Genomic DNA, 19,182 nt, shown 5'->3' on the forward strand with positions numbered 1-19,182 from the left:
ACTGCTGGTGATGAATTCTCTAAGCTTTTATTTTGCCTTCAACTTAGAAAGATACTCGTGGATAAAAAAATTCTAGGTTGACACTTTATTCTTTCAGTATTGCAACGATGTTTCTCCATGGTCTTCTATCTTGTGTAGTTTCTGATAATCTGGTGTCATTCTTCCTTTATTTTTTTGAACATAATGTCTTTTTTGTTTTGTTTTCTGACTGCTTTTATTCTCTTTTCACTGCTTTTCAGCAAGTTGATTATGATGTACCTTGGCATAATTTTCCTTATCTTTTTTCTGATTGGGGTTTGTTGAGCATTTTGGATCTGTGGGTATTAAATTGGGAAATCTCTCAGCTATTATTTCCTCGAATATTTCTTCTGTCTTCCCTCTGCTTTCCTTCTGGGACTATACATATACCTATATAGATTGATTGATATTGCCCCTTAAGCCACTGGTACTGTTGTTTTTTAAAAAATGTTTTTCCCTGTTTCATTTTGGATCATTTTTATTACTATGAATTCTAATATTTTTTCTTTTGCAGTGTCTAATCTGTTGTTAATCCCAACCAGTGTATTTTTCATTTTTCATCATTAGAAGTTCCATTTGGGTCTTTTTGTATCGTCAGTTTTTCTCTTCATCGTGATGTTTTCTTCTACCTCTTGAACATCTAGAACATGTTTATGGTAGGTGGTGTTTTCACAACCTTGTCTTCTGGTTCCATCATCTCTTGTTATTTCTTGGTCTCTTTCTATTGGTTGATTTTTCTTTTGGTTATGGGTCAGATCGTACAACTTCTTTGCATTACTGGTAGTTTTTTTGTTTGGAGCTGGATATTATGAATTTTATGTTGTTAGTTGCTGTGGGTTTTTTGTTTTGTTTTGTTTTCTGGTGCATAGTTTACTTACTTGGAGGCAGTTTTATCCTTTGGAAGGGCTGGTCCATAGCAGCCTTTATTCTAGGGATGATTTAGCCCCACTAGTAAGGTAATACCCTTTGAGGATTCTATCCAGTGCCCTGTATATTATGAGATCTTTCCATGCTGACTGATGGGAATACAAACTGTTCTCAGACTTGTGTAAGCCCTGGGAAATTTCTGCTTACCCGTTTGCAGTGGTTCTTTCTCCAGACTCAGATCATTTCCTCTCATATATGTGCAAATAGGTACTCAGCCAAAGACTGGAGGAGATCACTTAGGAGATCTCCAGACCTCTCTGTGCAGCTCCCACCTCACTAGTATTTAGTTACCTTTGCCTCCTTGATCTCCAAACTCTGTCTTCTCCAACTCAGCAAAACTGCTGAGCTCGGTTTGGGTTCCCCTTTGCTATGGCCTGGAAAACTGCCTCCACAGAATAAGCTGGTATCATCTAGGGATCACCTTATTTGTTTCCTTTTTCTCAGGGATCATGGTCCTATGCTGCCTGTTTTCCAGTGTGTGAATGCCAGCATTTCATATCTTTTGTCCAGTTTTCTGGTTGTTATTAAGTGAAAAGAAAATTTGATCTCTGTTACTCCATCTTGATTGGAAACAAGACTCAAATCTCCCTGCCCCATCCCCCATCTGTACTTTTTTTTCTACTAGAAAAATGACTTCTGGAGATAGTAACTTATCATTAACACTGAAGACCTTTTAAAAGTCATACTTTTAATGAAAGCTGAACTTTCTGGTGCAGTCTTAATATCCTAATTATTATATTGCAAATAACAATGGTTTATAACATATTAAATATTCTGAATTATACTTTAATATATTGGAAAGAAACTAATAATACCAGAAAATGATAAATGACCTTTTTAACAACTCTACACCAAGATTGCCATCCCAAGGGGGGCGATTATTTCTTTCCTCACCTTTGTACCTTTTTGTTGCCATTTAAAAATAGTATTTGGCTGTAAAGTATTATTTTTCTCCTAATTTTTCTTTGGTTTAAACTTATTTATAGTTTTATGAATGTCATAGAATTGTGAAACATAAGGACTGAAAGAAACCTTAAGAGGTCACCTGTTCCAGTCTTATCAATAAACAGATGATGAAACTGAGAGCCAGAAGGAGGGAGCAATCCTGATATGCAGGCCAGTGTCCTCTCCACAGAGCCACACCACCTTTCCTGACTTAAAATATCGCCATCCTATGGTGTCATATTAGAGGAAGATGGTGGGGTAGAAGTTCAAGGGCTAAAATGGTCTTTTTTCTCCTACAATTGGAATTTTGTCTCAGTATTTTAATGCATAGAGGTTTTTCCTTTCAATGAAAATTTTATTTATTGTATAAACAAATATCGTTGTAAGGATTCTTTTAAATATATCAGCCATTTTTCCTTGGTTCCTTTTGTGAAAAGTACCTAGTGAGAACAAGATTAGATAAGAGAGAATGGGATAAAAGACTAAACATAGTAATTTTCCATTGATCTGAGAATAGTTAGTGAATACCAGTACATTTGATTTTTTACGTTCCCTGTGGGGTGGAGGCAAGCTACTGTGCTGAGAGTCATGGAGAGGGTTGGCGCTTGGCATTTTGAGAAGGGTAAATTTGGGGTTGAGTGAGGCACTGACTAGCAGCAGCACTGAGGGCCAGGTAAGAGCAGAGACTGAATTTTCAATGCTGTGGTTCTCCACAGTAGTAGGATTTTTTTTGCAGCAGTGTGGTTTTGGCTTGATGCAGAAAGGAGCAGATTTGGAGAAGGAAGTTTTAGGCTCAGAGCACAGACATTGAGATTGAGAAGAGTCCTGGCGAAGTGATGAAGGTGAACCGAGATGGAATCAAGAAGGGAGCGCAGTTAGAAGCTGCTAGATACAGGGGAAGGAAGCCTTCAAGGAGGAAGGGAATGGGGGAGAGTGAGCAAGAGAAGAATGGGAGATTTAGAGTCTTGTGGGGGCAGGCCACGCTGCTTTACTCCTTAAAATTAACCTTAAGAAGTTGAATGGGGGGTCTTATGAAGCAGAAGACACCAGTGCAATTCCCTTTTACTGAGAAGTCATCTGTGTGACAGGTTATTTTGTTACAAGATCAAAGTAGTCATTCCCTTGATGTGCTCACTTTTATAGCAGGAGCTACCTTATGTAAAGTCTCTGAGGAGGTGTTTCAGGAAGATGTAAGAGATCACATAAGTTAGAGTTGATATATCTAAATAAAACAACAGCTAAACTAGAAGTTAGAGTTGGTATATCTAAATAAAACAACAGCTAAACTAGAAGTTAGAGTTGATATATCTAAATAAAACAACAGCTAAACTAGAAGTGATTGTGGATGCTACTCATAGAATTTGCTAAGGAAAGTTTTGCCAGGTCTTGTGTTCAACAACTCCTGTTACCACAGAATTTCTCCTGAGATTTAACTTAAATCTACTGCGACTATTTGGATTCACTTCTTCTAATATGAGTCAGTTTCTCACTTGTTAACCAATGTATTTGTTTAGTTTTTCTCTTCCCACAACCCCCCCAACACACACACACAGACACACACACTGCCACTCCCACTCCCACTCCCCTCTCTACTTTTCCCTCATATTTCACTGTGAATTATAAAGAAAACAGAGGATAGCCTTGGGTGAGGACAAGAATAGGAATAATATGATGTCACCTAATCTCTGGTCCATCACCCTGAAAATCTTGTTAGTTTTATCCTTAAGATTCCTCTTTGGTTATTGCAGAGCCATGCAGTTTTGCCCATCAGTTATTTGTAAAGCCACGTGGCCTATGTGTCTTTTAGTATTTAACTTCCTCTTCCCTCATAACTTCTCAGGGAAGTGAAGAGCTCTCAGGCTTGGAATCAGACTTCCTGGTTTAAGTCCTTGCTTTGCCATTTATTGACTGTTACTTATCTCACTGTGCCTCAGTTTCCTTGTTTATAAATTGGGATAATAGTGCCCATCCTATCAGTGTTGTTGTATTAAATGAGTTTAAGTATATGAAACTTTTTGGCTCAAAATAAGTTCTCAGTAAATTTAACCATAGAATTAGCAATCGTAATTGAATCCTTCACTGACATTACTTAGGTGTCTGCAAATGTCAGGTTTCAAATAATGACTTATTTTCTGGGAGTAGTGCTTAAAGTAATGGAATCTGATTATACCAAACAAAATGAAAAGGAAAGACTGTGTCTGTTGACAGATTTTTATCTTTTGTTTTACAGGAAGTTTCAGGAGTTGAGTTTAATCAATTGCCTTGCAAACATTGTTACCTGTAAACTAATGTTGGCTAAGTTCTTTTTTTTTTTTTTTTTTTTTTTTTTTTTTTTTTTTGTCTTTTTCCGTGTCCAGCAACGGATCGCAACCCTCAGTGTTGCCCCCGTACCGGACCGGGGACCGGCAGCGGGATTGCAACCCTCGGTGTTGTTCCCGTGCCTCGCTCAGCCAGTGAGCGGGAACCGGTCTGTATGTGGGATCCGAACCGTCGGGCGGGAGCGCCGCCGCGCTTCCCAAGCGGCGCACTTATCCAGTGCGCCACCGGGCCGGCCCCATGGCTAAGTTCTAATAGCATAATTAAACTCCTATTCAATATGTTTTTGAATTATTAAACTCTCATAGCAACTATATTTTTAGTTTCATAAACTAAACCACAGAATTTAAGATTTGCATTCTTTAGAGCCCTCTTTTTCTACTTTATGTTTGTTTACTTAGGTAGCTGGGTTAAGGAGGACTGCATTTTCTCTGTGTCTGTTTCTTGTAATCCCTGTGGTCTCAAATGTAAATACCATGACATATGTCATAGGTCTTCACACTAGGCCTTTTGATTTTACATACCAATTTCTGACTTGCTCTTCACTATTTATGTTTGAAATTCTGATTACTTATATATTGTTTCTTGAGTCTGACTAGTCTCTCTTGAAAGTCTTTGGGATTTTTTTTCTGGTTGAAGAATTTTTTAAAAATAATTTTAATAAGTCTAGGTTCCTCTTTTCACATAGAAGTCTTAAACTATTAAAACTTGGTAAAAATTGGAAATAGATCATCTGAAACAGTTAAGGGCCTTTGATATAGCAGATCTGGATATGGATGTTGAAAGATTCATTTTTGTAATACCATATTTTCATTTACCTAACTATAATTAACTATTGTTTCAGTTATTGTTTCTTAAGTAATTTTTGCCACTCAGGAAAAAAAATGCTTAATTATCACATCTTATTAGAGGACCTATACTGGTATAGCTTTATATAAACAAAATCACTATATATTTTTTCATATTAGAACTCCAAATCAGACCTTAATAAAACTTCACTATTTTCTTTTTTTTTTTTTGTCTTTTGTCTTTTTCCGTGTCTGGCAACGGATCGCAACCCTCAGTGTTGCCCCCGCACCGGACCGGGGACCGGCAACAGGATTGCAACCCTCGGTGTCGCTCCCGCGCCTCGCTCAGCCAGTGAGCGGGAACCGGTCTGTATGTGGGATCCGAACCCTCGGGCGGGAGCGCCGCCGCGCTTCCCAAGCGGCGCACTTATCCAGTGCGCCACTGGGCCGGCCCAAAACTTCACTATTTTCTATGGTAGCTGTTATTAGTCTTTAGCTCAAGGAGTGCATTTGTTCCATATAAAATGTAACTTCTTAAAATATTCAGATTTTTTTTTTTTTTTGGTGGCTGGCTGGTATGGGGATCCAAACCCATGACCTTGGGGTTATAAGGCTGTGCTCTAACCAAGTGAGCTGACTGGCCAGCCCTTAAAATATTCAGAGTAGCATACTTTGGTTTTGCATCTGGCACTATTAGAGACCCAATAATGTTCTGCAGCTGCTGTTTTTAATCTATGTTTAAGAAAGATAGGTAGAGTCTAGTGTATTGTGGGGTTGGTACATCTTTGCTGTATAGAACCTGTTCAGTTCCTGTTATTATTTGAAAAATGACATAAAATTGTTTTTCTATTTATCTTAGAAAAGTAAAGTTTATGAAATACATAATATACATTTTGGGTAAAGTGGTGGGTCGGGAGAAAAGTTACAATTTCCCTCCTTTTTAACCTTGATGGGCCATCTGGGGATGCTTATTGGCTCTTGGCAGGATGTCTCAAGGTTCTTTCTGCTTACATTCTGACCTTGGGATGCAGAAATCTATTGGTCTGCCCTTTGTTCTTTGGTGCTCCATGAGCAGAGGGTCACAGGATTGGTGTTGACAGTATACTATTTTAATTTTTTGCAAAGAGCTTCTGGATGTCTTTGCTGTACTCCTTGAATTTGTTAGGTGTTTCCTTTTTTTTCTTAAGGCCCATAATCTTGATGGCTGCCTAATAGCCTCCTGGGAGATTCTTTTCACTTTTAATTGGGAACCCCTTTGCAGAGAATGCCATTAGGCTCATTGTTGTCAGAGAACCCCCTGGGAGTGTCTCCATTTTGATGTCTAATAGAAGTTTACTGTGAGATTTCTCAACTGTGTTGTTCCCAGGAATTTTGAGCGTTTTCAGTTATGGCCATTTGCACTTAGCTACAAGTTCCACCTACAGGCAATGTTGGTTGTCAGTGAGATGCCACTGTTCAGATTGTGAGTGCATCCATAATATCTTTCTCTTATTTGCTAGGCAGAAGATGGTGTTAGTGATTGCGAGCTGCTGGCTGGCACCCTTGCAGAGCAGGAGTGAGTGAGTGCTGTTCAGCTTTCCGGTCCTGTGAGTCTGATGCCTTTCCTCCACGTTTTGGCATTACTGCCAAACATATGCATTGAAATCCTTCATGATCATCAGTTTGTCAGATGATTATATTGTTGCAAAGAGTCTGTCCAGGTCCTTTGTATCTTTTTTCTTTTTTGTCACTGTAGTGTATGTCCATTGTGATGGGGACATAGGCATTGATGATGATGGGAGAAGGCACAATATATATCAAAGCATGACTGGAGATTTTGGGTTTAGTGAATAATTGCAAACTCTGCAAAGGGAAAGGGAAAACTTTTCCCAAGCGCTGGTGTTGTCAGCCCGGTGCTGCATGAGCTGTTGTTCAACAAATGGACTTTGGCCTGGTCCTGTGGTGCTGTGTGTATTTCCCAACAGTTTACTTGTTTTTCTTGTGGATTGCTTCATAGTATGGCATGCTGTTGCCATCTGTCACACCTATGTTACAGGATAAGAGGAAGTTTTCCATTTACTTGCACAGTGCATCACAGAAGTGTAAGCCCTTGGACTCAGGAAACCAGTGAGGCTGGGAAAAGGCAGGCAATCTCTAGAGCACTGCTTCTGCTGTCTTTTTCCCCATTAGGAGTGAATACGGCAGCCCTGAGCAGGACAATATGCATGGCCAATGGATAGGAAGAGAATGCTGTGGAAAGGAAGCCCCACCTGTTTGCATAAAACCATTGAAACTGGGATACCCCTACCATTGTCAGACCTAAGTTGTGAGGCCTCTAACAGAGAAGGGTGACGCAGAACCATCTGACCTGGTCTATTCATGAACAGTCATTATACTTTATGACTGAGACCAAAAGACAGATCTGTTTCACATCTTCCTTAAGCAGCAAGTCTCTATATCTTCATCTACCTTGTTTGCTGTTGTTGAGTGAGGCCCTTACATTTGCTGTATTGTTTAAGTCCATCACTTTTAAATTCAGTGCCATGGCTAGAAATTTTTTGTATACTATAGAGCACTTCACTGTTAGAATCCTTGAGATAACAGTTGATTTCATTCAGGAGGTATGTGTGGCTGATATGTGGCTGACAAGTGGTGGTCATACTATCATCCCTTAATTTGGTGAACATTTAGATTCCACTCTGATCAGCTAGCCAGGTACTTTCTCCCTTTGGTGAAAGTACTTTTGCAAATTTCCACTGTGGTTAAGGCTAGCTTTGGATAATGTTAGGTATGCTTATGGTCCCAGTCCCTCTATCCCTTTCCATAGAAACTGCCCACTTATAGTTCTAGAATGGAAACTTGTAAGAAAGATGGGAATGAGAAATTAGGATCCTTACTTGCAGATATAAGCGGAATGAGCTTAATCTGCCTTATTTAGGTTTATGTACTCTCTCTTTTCTGGTTTCTTTATGAAATATTGTCTTTCACTTGGTTGCCTATAAGGGGTATTCTCCCAAGAGATGCATGTCTAAGTACTCCAAGGTAAGAAGGGCTATATAGATAGACAGACTGTGTAGATAGATATCCTGCTTTCCCCCAGAGTGGGTGGATGAATATAGCCTCTGATTTGGAGAGAATATCCAGAACCCCAACATTTATTATGAGCTGAATTAAATCTAGCATGTTCAGGTACAAGAAAAATATTTGCCAATGAAATAAAATTGTTAGAAAAATGATTATTAAGGAAACCTGATTCATAGATATGGAAATAAAACCTTTAAACTCCATTTAGTTAAGTAATGGATATGTTCAACAATTATGATTTTGATAATTATTGTAAATGTTAAACAAGCAAATGATTGAGTTAAGATTTTTATTTATCCCATGAAATGATTGTAGATACTGCTGCTACATAAATAACTAATTTAGCATTAGGGTGATCATTCAATTGACATGAATCTTTCTTACAATAAATTGATATACTGAAATGATCGAGCCTTCCATTGTAAGTGGCTACCTCCCCTTCCCCTGCCTTAGTCTCGATTCAGGGTTTTTATGGTATATAATAAATGAGCTGTTTACTGATTTCTTGTTGAAGTGAAATACAAATTTGGATTATTGGAATTTATTATTTGGGGGCATCTGGCTCATCATTGTTTTTGTTTGTTAAACAGGAAAAGGACCAGCGCAGCCTAGATATAAACACTGCCAAGTGCATGTTGGGACTGTTATTAGGAAAAATCTGGCCCCTTTTTCCAGTTTTTCACCAATTCTTAGAGGTACTAAATTGTTATTTTATGAAATGTTTGCTTGCTTACTTAGAACTACCTAATATGCTTTACTTAATCATTTTATGTACTTTTCCACCTATAGGAATTATGGTGATGTAATTATTATCATTCAGCAACTACTTAGCTTCTCAGAGTGTGTCCGTATGGGTATAATGTTCTGTTGTATCATTTCACGTGAAAAATGCCTCAGAAACAGCCCCAGCTCTGTCCTTTCCTCTCCTTTCTCATTCCATTTCAAAAGCTTCACTTTTGTTTAGATTTCCTGCTCTTTTTAACATTCTAGAAAAACAAAATTTACTTTCTTTTGTAGCTTTGGATGAATTTACATTTTTATTAAGCAAAAGGCTAAAAAACAGCCATCTGCCTTCTTACTAAAATTAGTTTATAATCTGTTGTTATCTACTCCTATCTCCAAGTAATTCGGGGACCTAGATCAGTCTAAGTATCAGGCAAACTGACAATATCTCCTTCAGTTTAAATTTTCTTCAGAGAAACAATCCAGCACTTTACTTGATCATTGTTGTTTGTTTGCTTTAAGTAATGATGATCCAAAATTTGGAGCTGCTGGTGATTAGGAGCTGGTTTTGATGAAATGTCATAGTGTAGGACTGAGAAGTATCTGAGATGTGAGCTTGAGTTACTTGGGTTGTCATACATGGCATCCTCCTTGTCCTCCCACCCAAGCCCTTTAAAATATGTCCTTTGCTTGCAAGGATGAGGGTGTTGGGTCTTTGAGAACATTCTGGACCTTACCCTGACTCCAGCTTCACTCTTGAACTAATCTTTCTTATGACTTATTTTATGTAATGGTGCAGAAAAACTTAACAATTGATATGATTCCTTGAGGACTTCTACTAAAAATTGCTTGTAACATTACTAACCGGGACTCCTCAAGAAAGTTATAAAAACTAGTTTTAATATAGTTAGTATTTGTTGACATGAAAGTCCATGTCTGCAAATGATCTGTTCTAATTTCTCTGACAACCCCATGAGCTAAGTTAGCACTGTTTGGAAAATAAATGGAAATAGGTTCTGGTTCTCAGTGAGTTTATCAGGATTTGAGCCTGAGTTGTGAGGGTTCTTTAGCTAAGAGACCTGGCCATAAGGAAATTCTACTTTGTACAATTCCAGGAACATCCTCAACTGTTCCAATGATTGGTTTTGCTTTTAGGTGCTTAGAAAGTTAAACCAGTAGTCTGTGCATTGTATTCTCTATTAGTTTGCATTTTTCTTTTTAAAAAGGACAGTAATCCTTTCATTTGAGCTTTTTTTGTGTTTCATCCTCAAAACCATTGACTCAACTCTCTTTGCTTTTTATGTACTTGTATTGTTTTCTATGTTCCTGATCTTAGTGGTGAGGATTTGAAAATTGTTGGTTCTGGGTTTTATTTTTAAAACTTTATACAGGGGTACTGTATTTTAAAATACACATGGCCTGTTTCTTAAGTGGAATAGAAAAACTACTACACGGCTAGTCTAGTTTCTTTTATGATCAAATTCAAGTTTTGAATTATTAGAGCAGTAGTTTTCTTTAATGGCCAGAGCACTTTGTTCTGAAGGCCCTTGCAGCACTTCCAGGCTCTCATTGCATGACCCACCCACCGCTGCATGTGCTTTAAGCCAATGCCTTGGCAGCGGGCAGTGCTGATCATGTCCGGGAGTATTCATGGGAGCGACTCTTTACTTAACACTTTGTGCCAAACATTGAATGAAATGCTTTACATAAATTACAGAAATTATCTCTCTCAATCTTTGCAACTTCTCATTAAAGTAGGTTTTTTCCCCATTTTAAATAAAAGGACCTTTGCAGTCTAGAAATTTCACTTCTGGGGATATAAAATCATATTTCTTTGATATGTTTGCCATTTTGCATTCAGCCCCCATAAAATTTTTGTAATGAAAATTGTCATCTTAAATTCTGCTCTTCTCCCTCACCATCCTCATAGATTGGTGGTTAACACACTTCAAATAGACAGAATTAACCTTGCATGAACTTTAAGTTGATTTATATAGCAATTGCAACTGTCCCGTTTGTTCATTTTAAGTGTCAGTAATTCATATTATTTTTCCTTCCATCAGCAATCAAAATATAAAGTTATTAACAAAGACCAGTGGTGCAATGTGCTAGAGTTTAGCAGAACAATTAATCTTGACCTCACCAATTATGATGAAGATGGAGCATGTAAGTACTGGTGCTGCGTGTTCACTCTTCCGACCATCCGCATACACTTGCACATCTTCCTCATTGGAAAAGCCTCAAAGCCACGTTGTTTTCTCTCTCTCTCTCTCCAGGGCCAGTTTTGTTGGACGAGTTTGTGGAGTGGTATAAAGACAAACAGATGTCCTAGGACTTTATGCATAGCAGCGAGAGAGTCACTGTTACCACAGTTATGTCAACCATTAGCCATAAATTGCTGTTTGTATCCAAGCGCATGCTGCTTTTCTTGCACTGTCTCCCTTTGGCAGGGACGTTTTGGTGTTTGCTATTGAATGGGCCAGCTCTGCTTGCTGTGTAGCATTGTTCTCTTGGAAGGCTGCTTTGCAGTTTGTATTTACACTACAGATTGGTGAATTTGCCAACGTCCTCACTGTGATTATGTGTATATTGCTGTTTAAATTTTGTATATGTGTATAAAAAAGAAAAAGCTTCACCTAAAGATTATTTCTGCAAAAATGTATTGTAAAAATAATTTTGTGGCATATTTCTAGTCCTTTTTTCAAATGAACCAATTATACTTTATTTGGTCTCAAATGTAGCATTTCACATAACAAGACAAAACAGCTGTTGCCATGAGCAAACATTGCCAGAATTAATCTTACTGTTTAAGAGGCCAACTGTTGGAAGGAGGTGGGAGTTATAACCTTTCAGAGTCATATGCCAAATATCATTTGGTTTACTTCAGAATATTAGCATTTTAAAATGGTGAAAGTTATAATTATTTGAACATATAGATGTGTAACATGCCACAAATCATTTCCATCATGCAAGGTAATAGTTTTTTGCTTTTTAATGTTAAAACTGTATTAGCTTGAATATAGGTACAAATGAACAAATTAAAATTGCACCTTTTTTCCATAAGTGGGGTTTAAACTATTGTAAATATTCTATGATTTTTTTTTCTTTCTTTCTTTTCTTTTTGCCTTCTTCTAGCCTGTGTTTGATCTGATGATGCTTTCTGTGCCACTCTAAGTAAAATTTATTTTGCCTCCTCTGTGAAAACCTAATGGTTTGCTGGCAATTTATAACTGCAGAGCACTTTTAATTAGGGCTAGAATTTTTAGTTAAGCTTTCATGGTGTCTAGTTTTCTAGTTTGCTGAAAAAAGAACTCTACTACAAGTGAGAGGTGTTTTGTTTTGTTGTTTTCCTTGTTTGTCTCTTTCATGCTAGGCTTTTCCTGGCAGCATGTCCATTGCAGGCAGTGGACGCAAAACCACCAGCATTGAGCTGACCCTTTTACACTGCTAGGACCTTTCCTGGGGGGGCCACTCGTCATTGCCTGAGTCGTTTGTACAGAATGGTGATAGCTAGTATTTATGTGAATGAGGAAACGAGTAAACAGGCTGGTTTTTTTAGATTTGTACGTTATGTTTTTTTTCCTTTTTCTTTTTTCTTTCTTTTTTTTTTTTGCCTTGCCCTTCTTGAGGAAATGTATGGATAACATGTTTTCACCCCATCTATCTGGTGCTATTGAATGACTAATTCAATCCTTAAAGTTTTGTGAACCAAGTAAAAAAACTAATGGTGCATTTGAACAAGTGAATGCTATAGTTGTGAGCCAGATCCATAATTGAGCATGTAATGATTGGAATAGGTTTGGATTATTTTGAAATCTGGCCAAAAAACTTTTTGGATTACATGTGAACCTCTAAATGGCATTAAATGAGTAAAGCACATAGACAATGCTACTATTGACCACTGTTTTATAGTTTAGCAAAAACAGTGTTCCGATTTTCATTTTTTCCCTGACTGAACCACCAAAGACAGAAATTTTGTATGTATATACAGTGTGTGTGCATATACAAAATCATGATATGGTAGAATGCAAATACTTTCTTTTTCTACCAAATGGAAAGGTTTGGTTTGCTGTGAAATAAACCAGAAGTTTAAAAAACTGTAGTGATTAAGCATACTTAACTATTCCTTGTTTGTAGGCTCACTTTTAACCTCACAAATTAATTACCAGTTTGCATAAATTATTATCTGAAAAGAAGAGAAAATGTTGGCAGCAATCAACAGCTCTTGAGACCAATGTGTTGAAAGGGGTTGTGATGGGTGCATGTGTATTGCAGTGGTGATTGGCCATAGGCAGGTTTGGATCTGTGGAGAATTGATCTGTTTTCAAAAGTATCCCCAAAAGTTAAAAAGTCACACTTTAAAGGTAACAGTTCTTAAATTTGATCGACTATATTTTTGTTTAAAGTAAATGTGAATCATAAATTACATTATTTTAAACGTTATGATAGAATCTGGGCAATTTTTTAAACACTAAGCACAGTTAATCTTAAAAGGATTGTTTCAAGGGGGAGATGTTACATTTCGTTCACAAGGAACATTTTGATGATAGGAGAAAAACTCAAGTAAAAATTATTTCATGAAATTAAGTGTTTCTAAGGGATAATCTTGCATATTTAAAAAACTCCAAATAATCTTTTAGCTGCCTTGAAAAATAAGCCTCTGGGACCACTGGGTTGCAGAGTATTTGCCCTTTGTTTTCTTGATTTTATGTAGTTATTTTTAAGGGATAAAAAGGGGCTAGACAGAGTAATAAAATACTTTTTCTTAAAAATTTCTTTAAGTTACACAAAATTGAACAATCATCAAAGCACTTATTTCCTGGCTAATGTTAAATAAATTAGGGTGCCTTCCTCTGGTTTTTCTTTAGTTCTTAAGTCTGTACCTTTTCTTTCCATTGTGTTTTGAACCCCACATTGCAATACCCCGTCATCATGAAATACAACTTTTAGATGTTTACTGCTGTGGTAGGTCAGAAATTTCATTATTTGATTTGCCAGAAATGTCCACTGTAATATTAACGTGCATCTTTTTTTGAAGCATGAATTCTGAATTAAGCTTTTATAAATCTGACTAGACAAACCTCTAGATTCTGGTTTAACAACGGGTTCTGTTGCCTTTCAGTCTCCATTTTAATAGTGCTTTTGAAGTTTATATACAGAAAGCTTTAAAAGTTAGTTTGTGCCCTTGGTTTTTATTCTTACAACTGCTAAAATACCTCTGTAAGCCTTATCCTCTATTATTTCATATGTTGTATAATAAATGTATAGAATTCATTGACCAACTAAACTGTTGGGTGTCTGTAAATGAGACCAAAATGTGGGTTGCTTTTTTTCCTAAAATTATTTCTATTGGTGGTTACTGTTAAATGAACAGCAGCTAACCCATAACTGTGAATGCTTTGTGTCGTCAGTATTTGCATTACATTCATAAAAGTGTGCAAGTCCTGTGACTCCCAGCTTAACTAAAACACTGTTATGCCACCTAACTTGAGTACAGCAAACTGGTTTTAGGTTTTAATGGAATTTATGTAAAATGATATCCCACAAATAAAAAGTATTTGTGTTTGGTTTCAGAACTGGTTTGTAAATTCTTTCTTTGGCTTTCTCTTCAAAAACCTTTTAGGGTAGTCTTTAAATCATTTTCTTTTTATCCTTTTTTTGTTTTTGCCCAACTTTTTTGTATTGAAAAATTTCAAAGCTACAGGAAAAAAAAATAATGTAACGAATACCAATATACTTATTGCTTATATTTTTCAGTTGTTAATATTTTATCATATTTCCTGCCCCACTGTGTGTGTGTAAATATACTTCTCTCTATATAAATTGATATACTCTCTTCTGAACTATTTGAAGGTAAATTATATCATCACAGTTCACACCTGTATTTCAGAAAAAGGACATTCTCCTATAACCACCATGCAATGATCACACTCAAGAACTTTAACGTTGATATAAAACTATCATCTAATACACAGTCCAGATTAAAATCTCCCCGTTTGTACCAATAATGGCCTTAATAGCTACTTTATTTTTAATCCAGGGATAAACAGTGTGTTTAGTTGTCATACTTCTTTAGTCTTTTTTAATATAGAACACTTCTAGATACCATATTTTAAATGTTTTGATTGAACATAGTACAAACACTCCTCAACCAAATAGTGGTTTTAAAGAATTTACTACCATGTGTTGTGCATTTCTAAACATTGAGCTAATAATTGTGTGCTTACTATGGGCCAGACACCAGGCAGAAATGGCCATTTTACTCCTCCCCAAGCCTACTGCCCAATTAGTTTGTAAATATGGATCAGTCCTGATTACCACTCTCTAAAGCTGTCTTACACTAAAACATAAGTTTCCTGAGGGTAGGTCCCCTGTCACACAGTGGGTGCCCAGAAAATCTATGTGGAAGGAAGCAAGCAACAGAATTCCTACTCTGGGCATAGAATTGTCAGGACCTAAGAAACCTCATATGAAAATTAGAAAATCGAGGAAGAACTGATACAGACTTTAAAATTTTTAGAAGCTTGAGAGCAAGAGAGAGGAGGTAGAAAAGATTCCTGAAGAACTGAATCCACAATACAGGTGCACACTGTTTAGATGGTTGATGTAGATGGTTCCTTGAACTGTAATTTGAGCCAAAAGCTGAATATCAAACCAAGAAAATCTCTATTCCTCTAGCATGCAGAAAGAGGGGAGGGTAGGTGGAGATAAAGGAAAAAGCTTAATCCCTAATTGGTGGAAATGAGTGGAAGGTGACCAACCTAAGGACAGGAAATTCTTATGGCAAACAGAAAATCATGAGGCGCACTGTAACAGAAACAGTAATAGGAACACAGATGTGTTCTACTGTATAATACTAGTAGTTCACATATAAATTAACAGGAATTGAAATAAAGTTCTCCAGCAATGTAACTGGAACAAGATAGACCAGGGAGAGAACAAAACACTAATGCCTGCTCAAGACAAAAATCCCAGCCAAAGTGTGTTGCAGACATACCCATGAAGGAAAAAATTTACAAAAAGGTCACTCTGAAGTAAGGAAATTTGTAAGCCCTTTGAAGTAATATGATGGAGAGGAAAGTGAACTGAAAAAGGGAAAATATTGTCCAGAGGAAGGAAGTGGAAAATCATTGGGTCCACCCAGGCCTAGAGAAGTGGGAAGGAAAATTGGCTGTTGGGGACAACTTTCTTGATTCATTTGGGTGTACAGAAGGCAAGGATGTGCTTTCTATGGTTGCTGTAATGTGAGTTACATCACACTGAAATGACTCACTGGGATGTTTTCTCAGAATCTTTGTATGGAGAGTAACTTTTATGCAGAAGATTAGAGATCTTATCAATCCTTTAGAAAATAATTGCCCTTGCAACTCTGTTACAGCTAGAAAGAAAGAAAATTGTCATGTGAGGAAATAACACACCAAGCTTTCTGGTTCTGTCTATGCTTGTAGTGCAGAAAATAATCCAAAACACTTTCGCCACTTTTGGCACTTCCAGCAGAAAAATGGTTTTTCCTCTGCCTGAATTTCTTCCTAACATTCATCTCCAGTTGCTTACCAAAAAATAAAATCGTTCTATGTATAGAAGTACTTGCTTAGAAATCATGGTGCGTAAATAAGTAGGCTATGCTGAGAACAATAATTGGAAACTGAAACATGAAAATTGACTATAGTAATTAAATGGAAAATTTTAAAAAGCATTATTTAAAATGTAAATCTCTTGAAGTAATGTATTTGGGCCATTGAAAGAAATTCCTTTGCAATCACTCTGAAGAATGGATTGTGAAGAATCTTGGCTATGAAAAAGTAAGCTGAAGAGGGTTTGTTTTTTCCTCTGACACTTTCCAGCAGAGACATCTTAGAATTGCCTAAATTTGAATATCTAAAATTACAAACCAGTGTTCTCTAGGAATCTTAGGATAAATGTGTAATGATAAAGAGAGCTGCAGCTGTACTCGTTACCAGTGAACTACTAAAAAGTTTTGGGCCAACTTTTGGTAGTATATTGAAAGCCACTGCATTTTTTTTGTCTCTTCTTCTTGCTCATTTTGTTTCATTACCTGTGGTGGCTCCTATGTATTTCATCTTGAGATGAAACCCTTGGGAAAGGATTGTAATCCTATGACAAATACTCCCCAAATCATCAATTAAAATAATAGATGCCTTTTAGCAGCCTATTCTTCAAGTCTCAAAGTGCTCATAAATCCTTCAAGTTTTTATTCTTCCTATATCAAGATTGATTTTCAGATTCTCAGCATAATTGTTGTTTCTACCAACAAACTTGAATTGTGTATTAGGCAGAATTCCTATGTGATATTGGTTAACAAGTATTAAAGTTTATAAGAGTGCATAGAGGGGACTGGAGTAATAGAAAAATCAACAAATTGAAGAATTAATTAGGAAGCACCTCTGAATGAGAGGTCTTATGCCCATTGGTTGTAAGTGGCACCAACCACTTATAAATGTAGACCAGAAAGACACTGACTCAGTTGCAGCTAAGAGTTGCTTTTGGACAGTAGGGTAGGGTATTACAGGGATAGGTCAGGAACTAGTGTAGGGCTCTGCTTAGATGTCATGTGCATTCTCATGGATCTTGTTTTGAGAGTTGTACTCTGGAACCTGGATGTCAGCAAGCTGTAATGGGTTTTAGGGATATAGTCATGAATACCCGTTGGTGGCTTATTGATATTTAGCTCATTTTAGAAGAGAAGGTGGCCAGCCAGGCAGTGTGCTCTACACTGATTTCATTGAACAGCTTTCAACACTTATGTGAAGTATGTGGAGGAAACTGAGGTTCAGAGAGTTTAAGTAACTTGTGCAAAGTCACATAGCTGGAAAGTTGGGAAGCTGAGATTTAAACCCACATCTGTCTCCACCCCAGCAATTTTGCTGGGGAGGCCACAGATGTAAACAAAAGTTTGCCAGGAGTTAGAAAGGTTGAGGTATGTAAGCTCTGTGTGCTGCTTGGCTCATTGGTCTTTCAAGGATCTCCTGGTGCCCCTTTGTAGGAAATCCTCTACCTCCATCCCCAGGCTTTGGCATCAACACATTTGTTTTTCTTTTTTCTTTTGCCTTTGACAGAATGTCATTTAAGTGGAATTCTACAGTTTTACCATTGCAGTTTTAGCTTCTTTCACTTTTGAAATTTAGCCATGTGTCATTGGTTTATTCCATTTTATTGCTGACCAGTGTTCCATTGTATGGATAAGCCACATAGTGTTGGACATTTGGGTTGTTTCCAGTTCTGGGCAATTATGAATAAAGCTGCTATAAACATTCACATATAGATGCTTTTGTGGACACATGTTTTATTTCTCTTGGGTATTTTGGGATTGAATGAGATTGCTGGGTCATATGGTAAGTGTGTATTTATAAGAAATTGCCAAACTGTTTTCCAAAGTCACTGTACCATTAAGCATTCCTACCATAATGTATGAGAGTTCTAGTGGTTCCCTATATTCTCATCAGCATTTAGTATTTTCAGTTTTTAAAAATCTCCATTAAAAATTTTAGCCATTCTAATCAGTATGTACTGGATGCTTTCTGACTTGTAAGATATATTAAATATATAGTGGTGGATTAATTAACCCAGGGCTGGTAAATTCATTTATTGTTTGAGCAAATTCGATTTTCTTTTTTAAAATTCAATTTTATTTATATATTTTCTGTGGGGTACAGTGTGCTGTTTCAGTACAAGCATATACTGCACAATGATTCAGTTAGGGTAGATAGCATAGTTTTGTCCCCATTAGTTCATCCCTAATCTTTCCTCCCACCCCCACTCCTCCCAGTCTCTGGTAACCATTATTCTACTCTATGTTTTTTTTGTGTGTGTGTGTGTGTGTTTTTAACATACAGATTAACATACTTATTGCAAAAAGAACTCTTGAAAATTAATTAGAAAAATTTAAGAAGAAATTTGGTGAAGGACATGAGCAGATAAGTCACACACCCCAAAGAAACACACATAGTTAATAAGTACATTCAAAGCTCTGGTTATGGGTGAGGGCAGGGCTGGCCTGGCCCCCCACCCAGGATCCCTGGCATTGGCTGGTTCCATTGCTGGCCTGGATGTGCGGCAGGAGCAAGGTTAAGTCCCACAGGCCCCTTCTCTTGAGGCCCCCTGGACATTGGGCTGGCCCTGCTGCTGGCCTGGACGTGTGGTGGAGAGAGCAGGGCTAAGGCCAACGACCCCTGTCTCTTAGGACTCTCCCCGCCAGGTGTCCTCAATTTTCTTTTTTTATTTTAAATTTTATTTATTTATTTTTATTAGCTCCCGCATATAAGTGAGAACATGCAGTATTTCTCTTTCTGTGCCTGCCTTATTTCACTTACCATTATTTCTCAAAGTTCATCCATGTTGCTGTGAGTGCTAGTATTTCATTCTTTTTTATAGCAGAGTAGTA

At 37.2% G+C, this 19,182-nt stretch overlaps 1 protein-coding gene across 2 annotated transcripts in view; it reads left to right on the forward strand.

Annotated features, from left to right (window-relative positions):
* DCUN1D4 (DCN1, defective in cullin neddylation 1, domain containing 4) overlaps positions 1 to 14,356 on the forward strand; it is a 75,177-nt gene extending 60,821 nt beyond the window's left edge. The window contains exons 9-11 of one of the 2 annotated variants that reach the window (XM_008581780.1): positions 8,648 to 8,752; positions 10,844 to 10,946; positions 11,057 to 14,356. In XM_008581780.1, the coding sequence (XP_008580002.1) occupies positions 8,648 to 8,752; positions 10,844 to 10,946; positions 11,057 to 11,112 (264 nt within the window). In that variant the 3' untranslated portion in view covers positions 11,113 to 14,356. The remainder of the gene's footprint in view (positions 1 to 8,647; positions 8,753 to 10,843; positions 10,947 to 11,056) is intronic. The other variant, XM_008581781.1, reaches the window with a different exon arrangement.
* The last annotated feature ends 4,826 nt before the right edge of the window (positions 14,357 to 19,182 follow it).

The sequence above is a fragment of the Galeopterus variegatus genome, unplaced genomic scaffold (genome assembly GCF_000696425.1).
Source record: "Galeopterus variegatus unplaced genomic scaffold, G_variegatus-3.0.2 Scaffold2456, whole genome shotgun sequence".
NCBI lineage: Eukaryota > Metazoa > Chordata > Mammalia > Dermoptera > Cynocephalidae > Galeopterus > Galeopterus variegatus.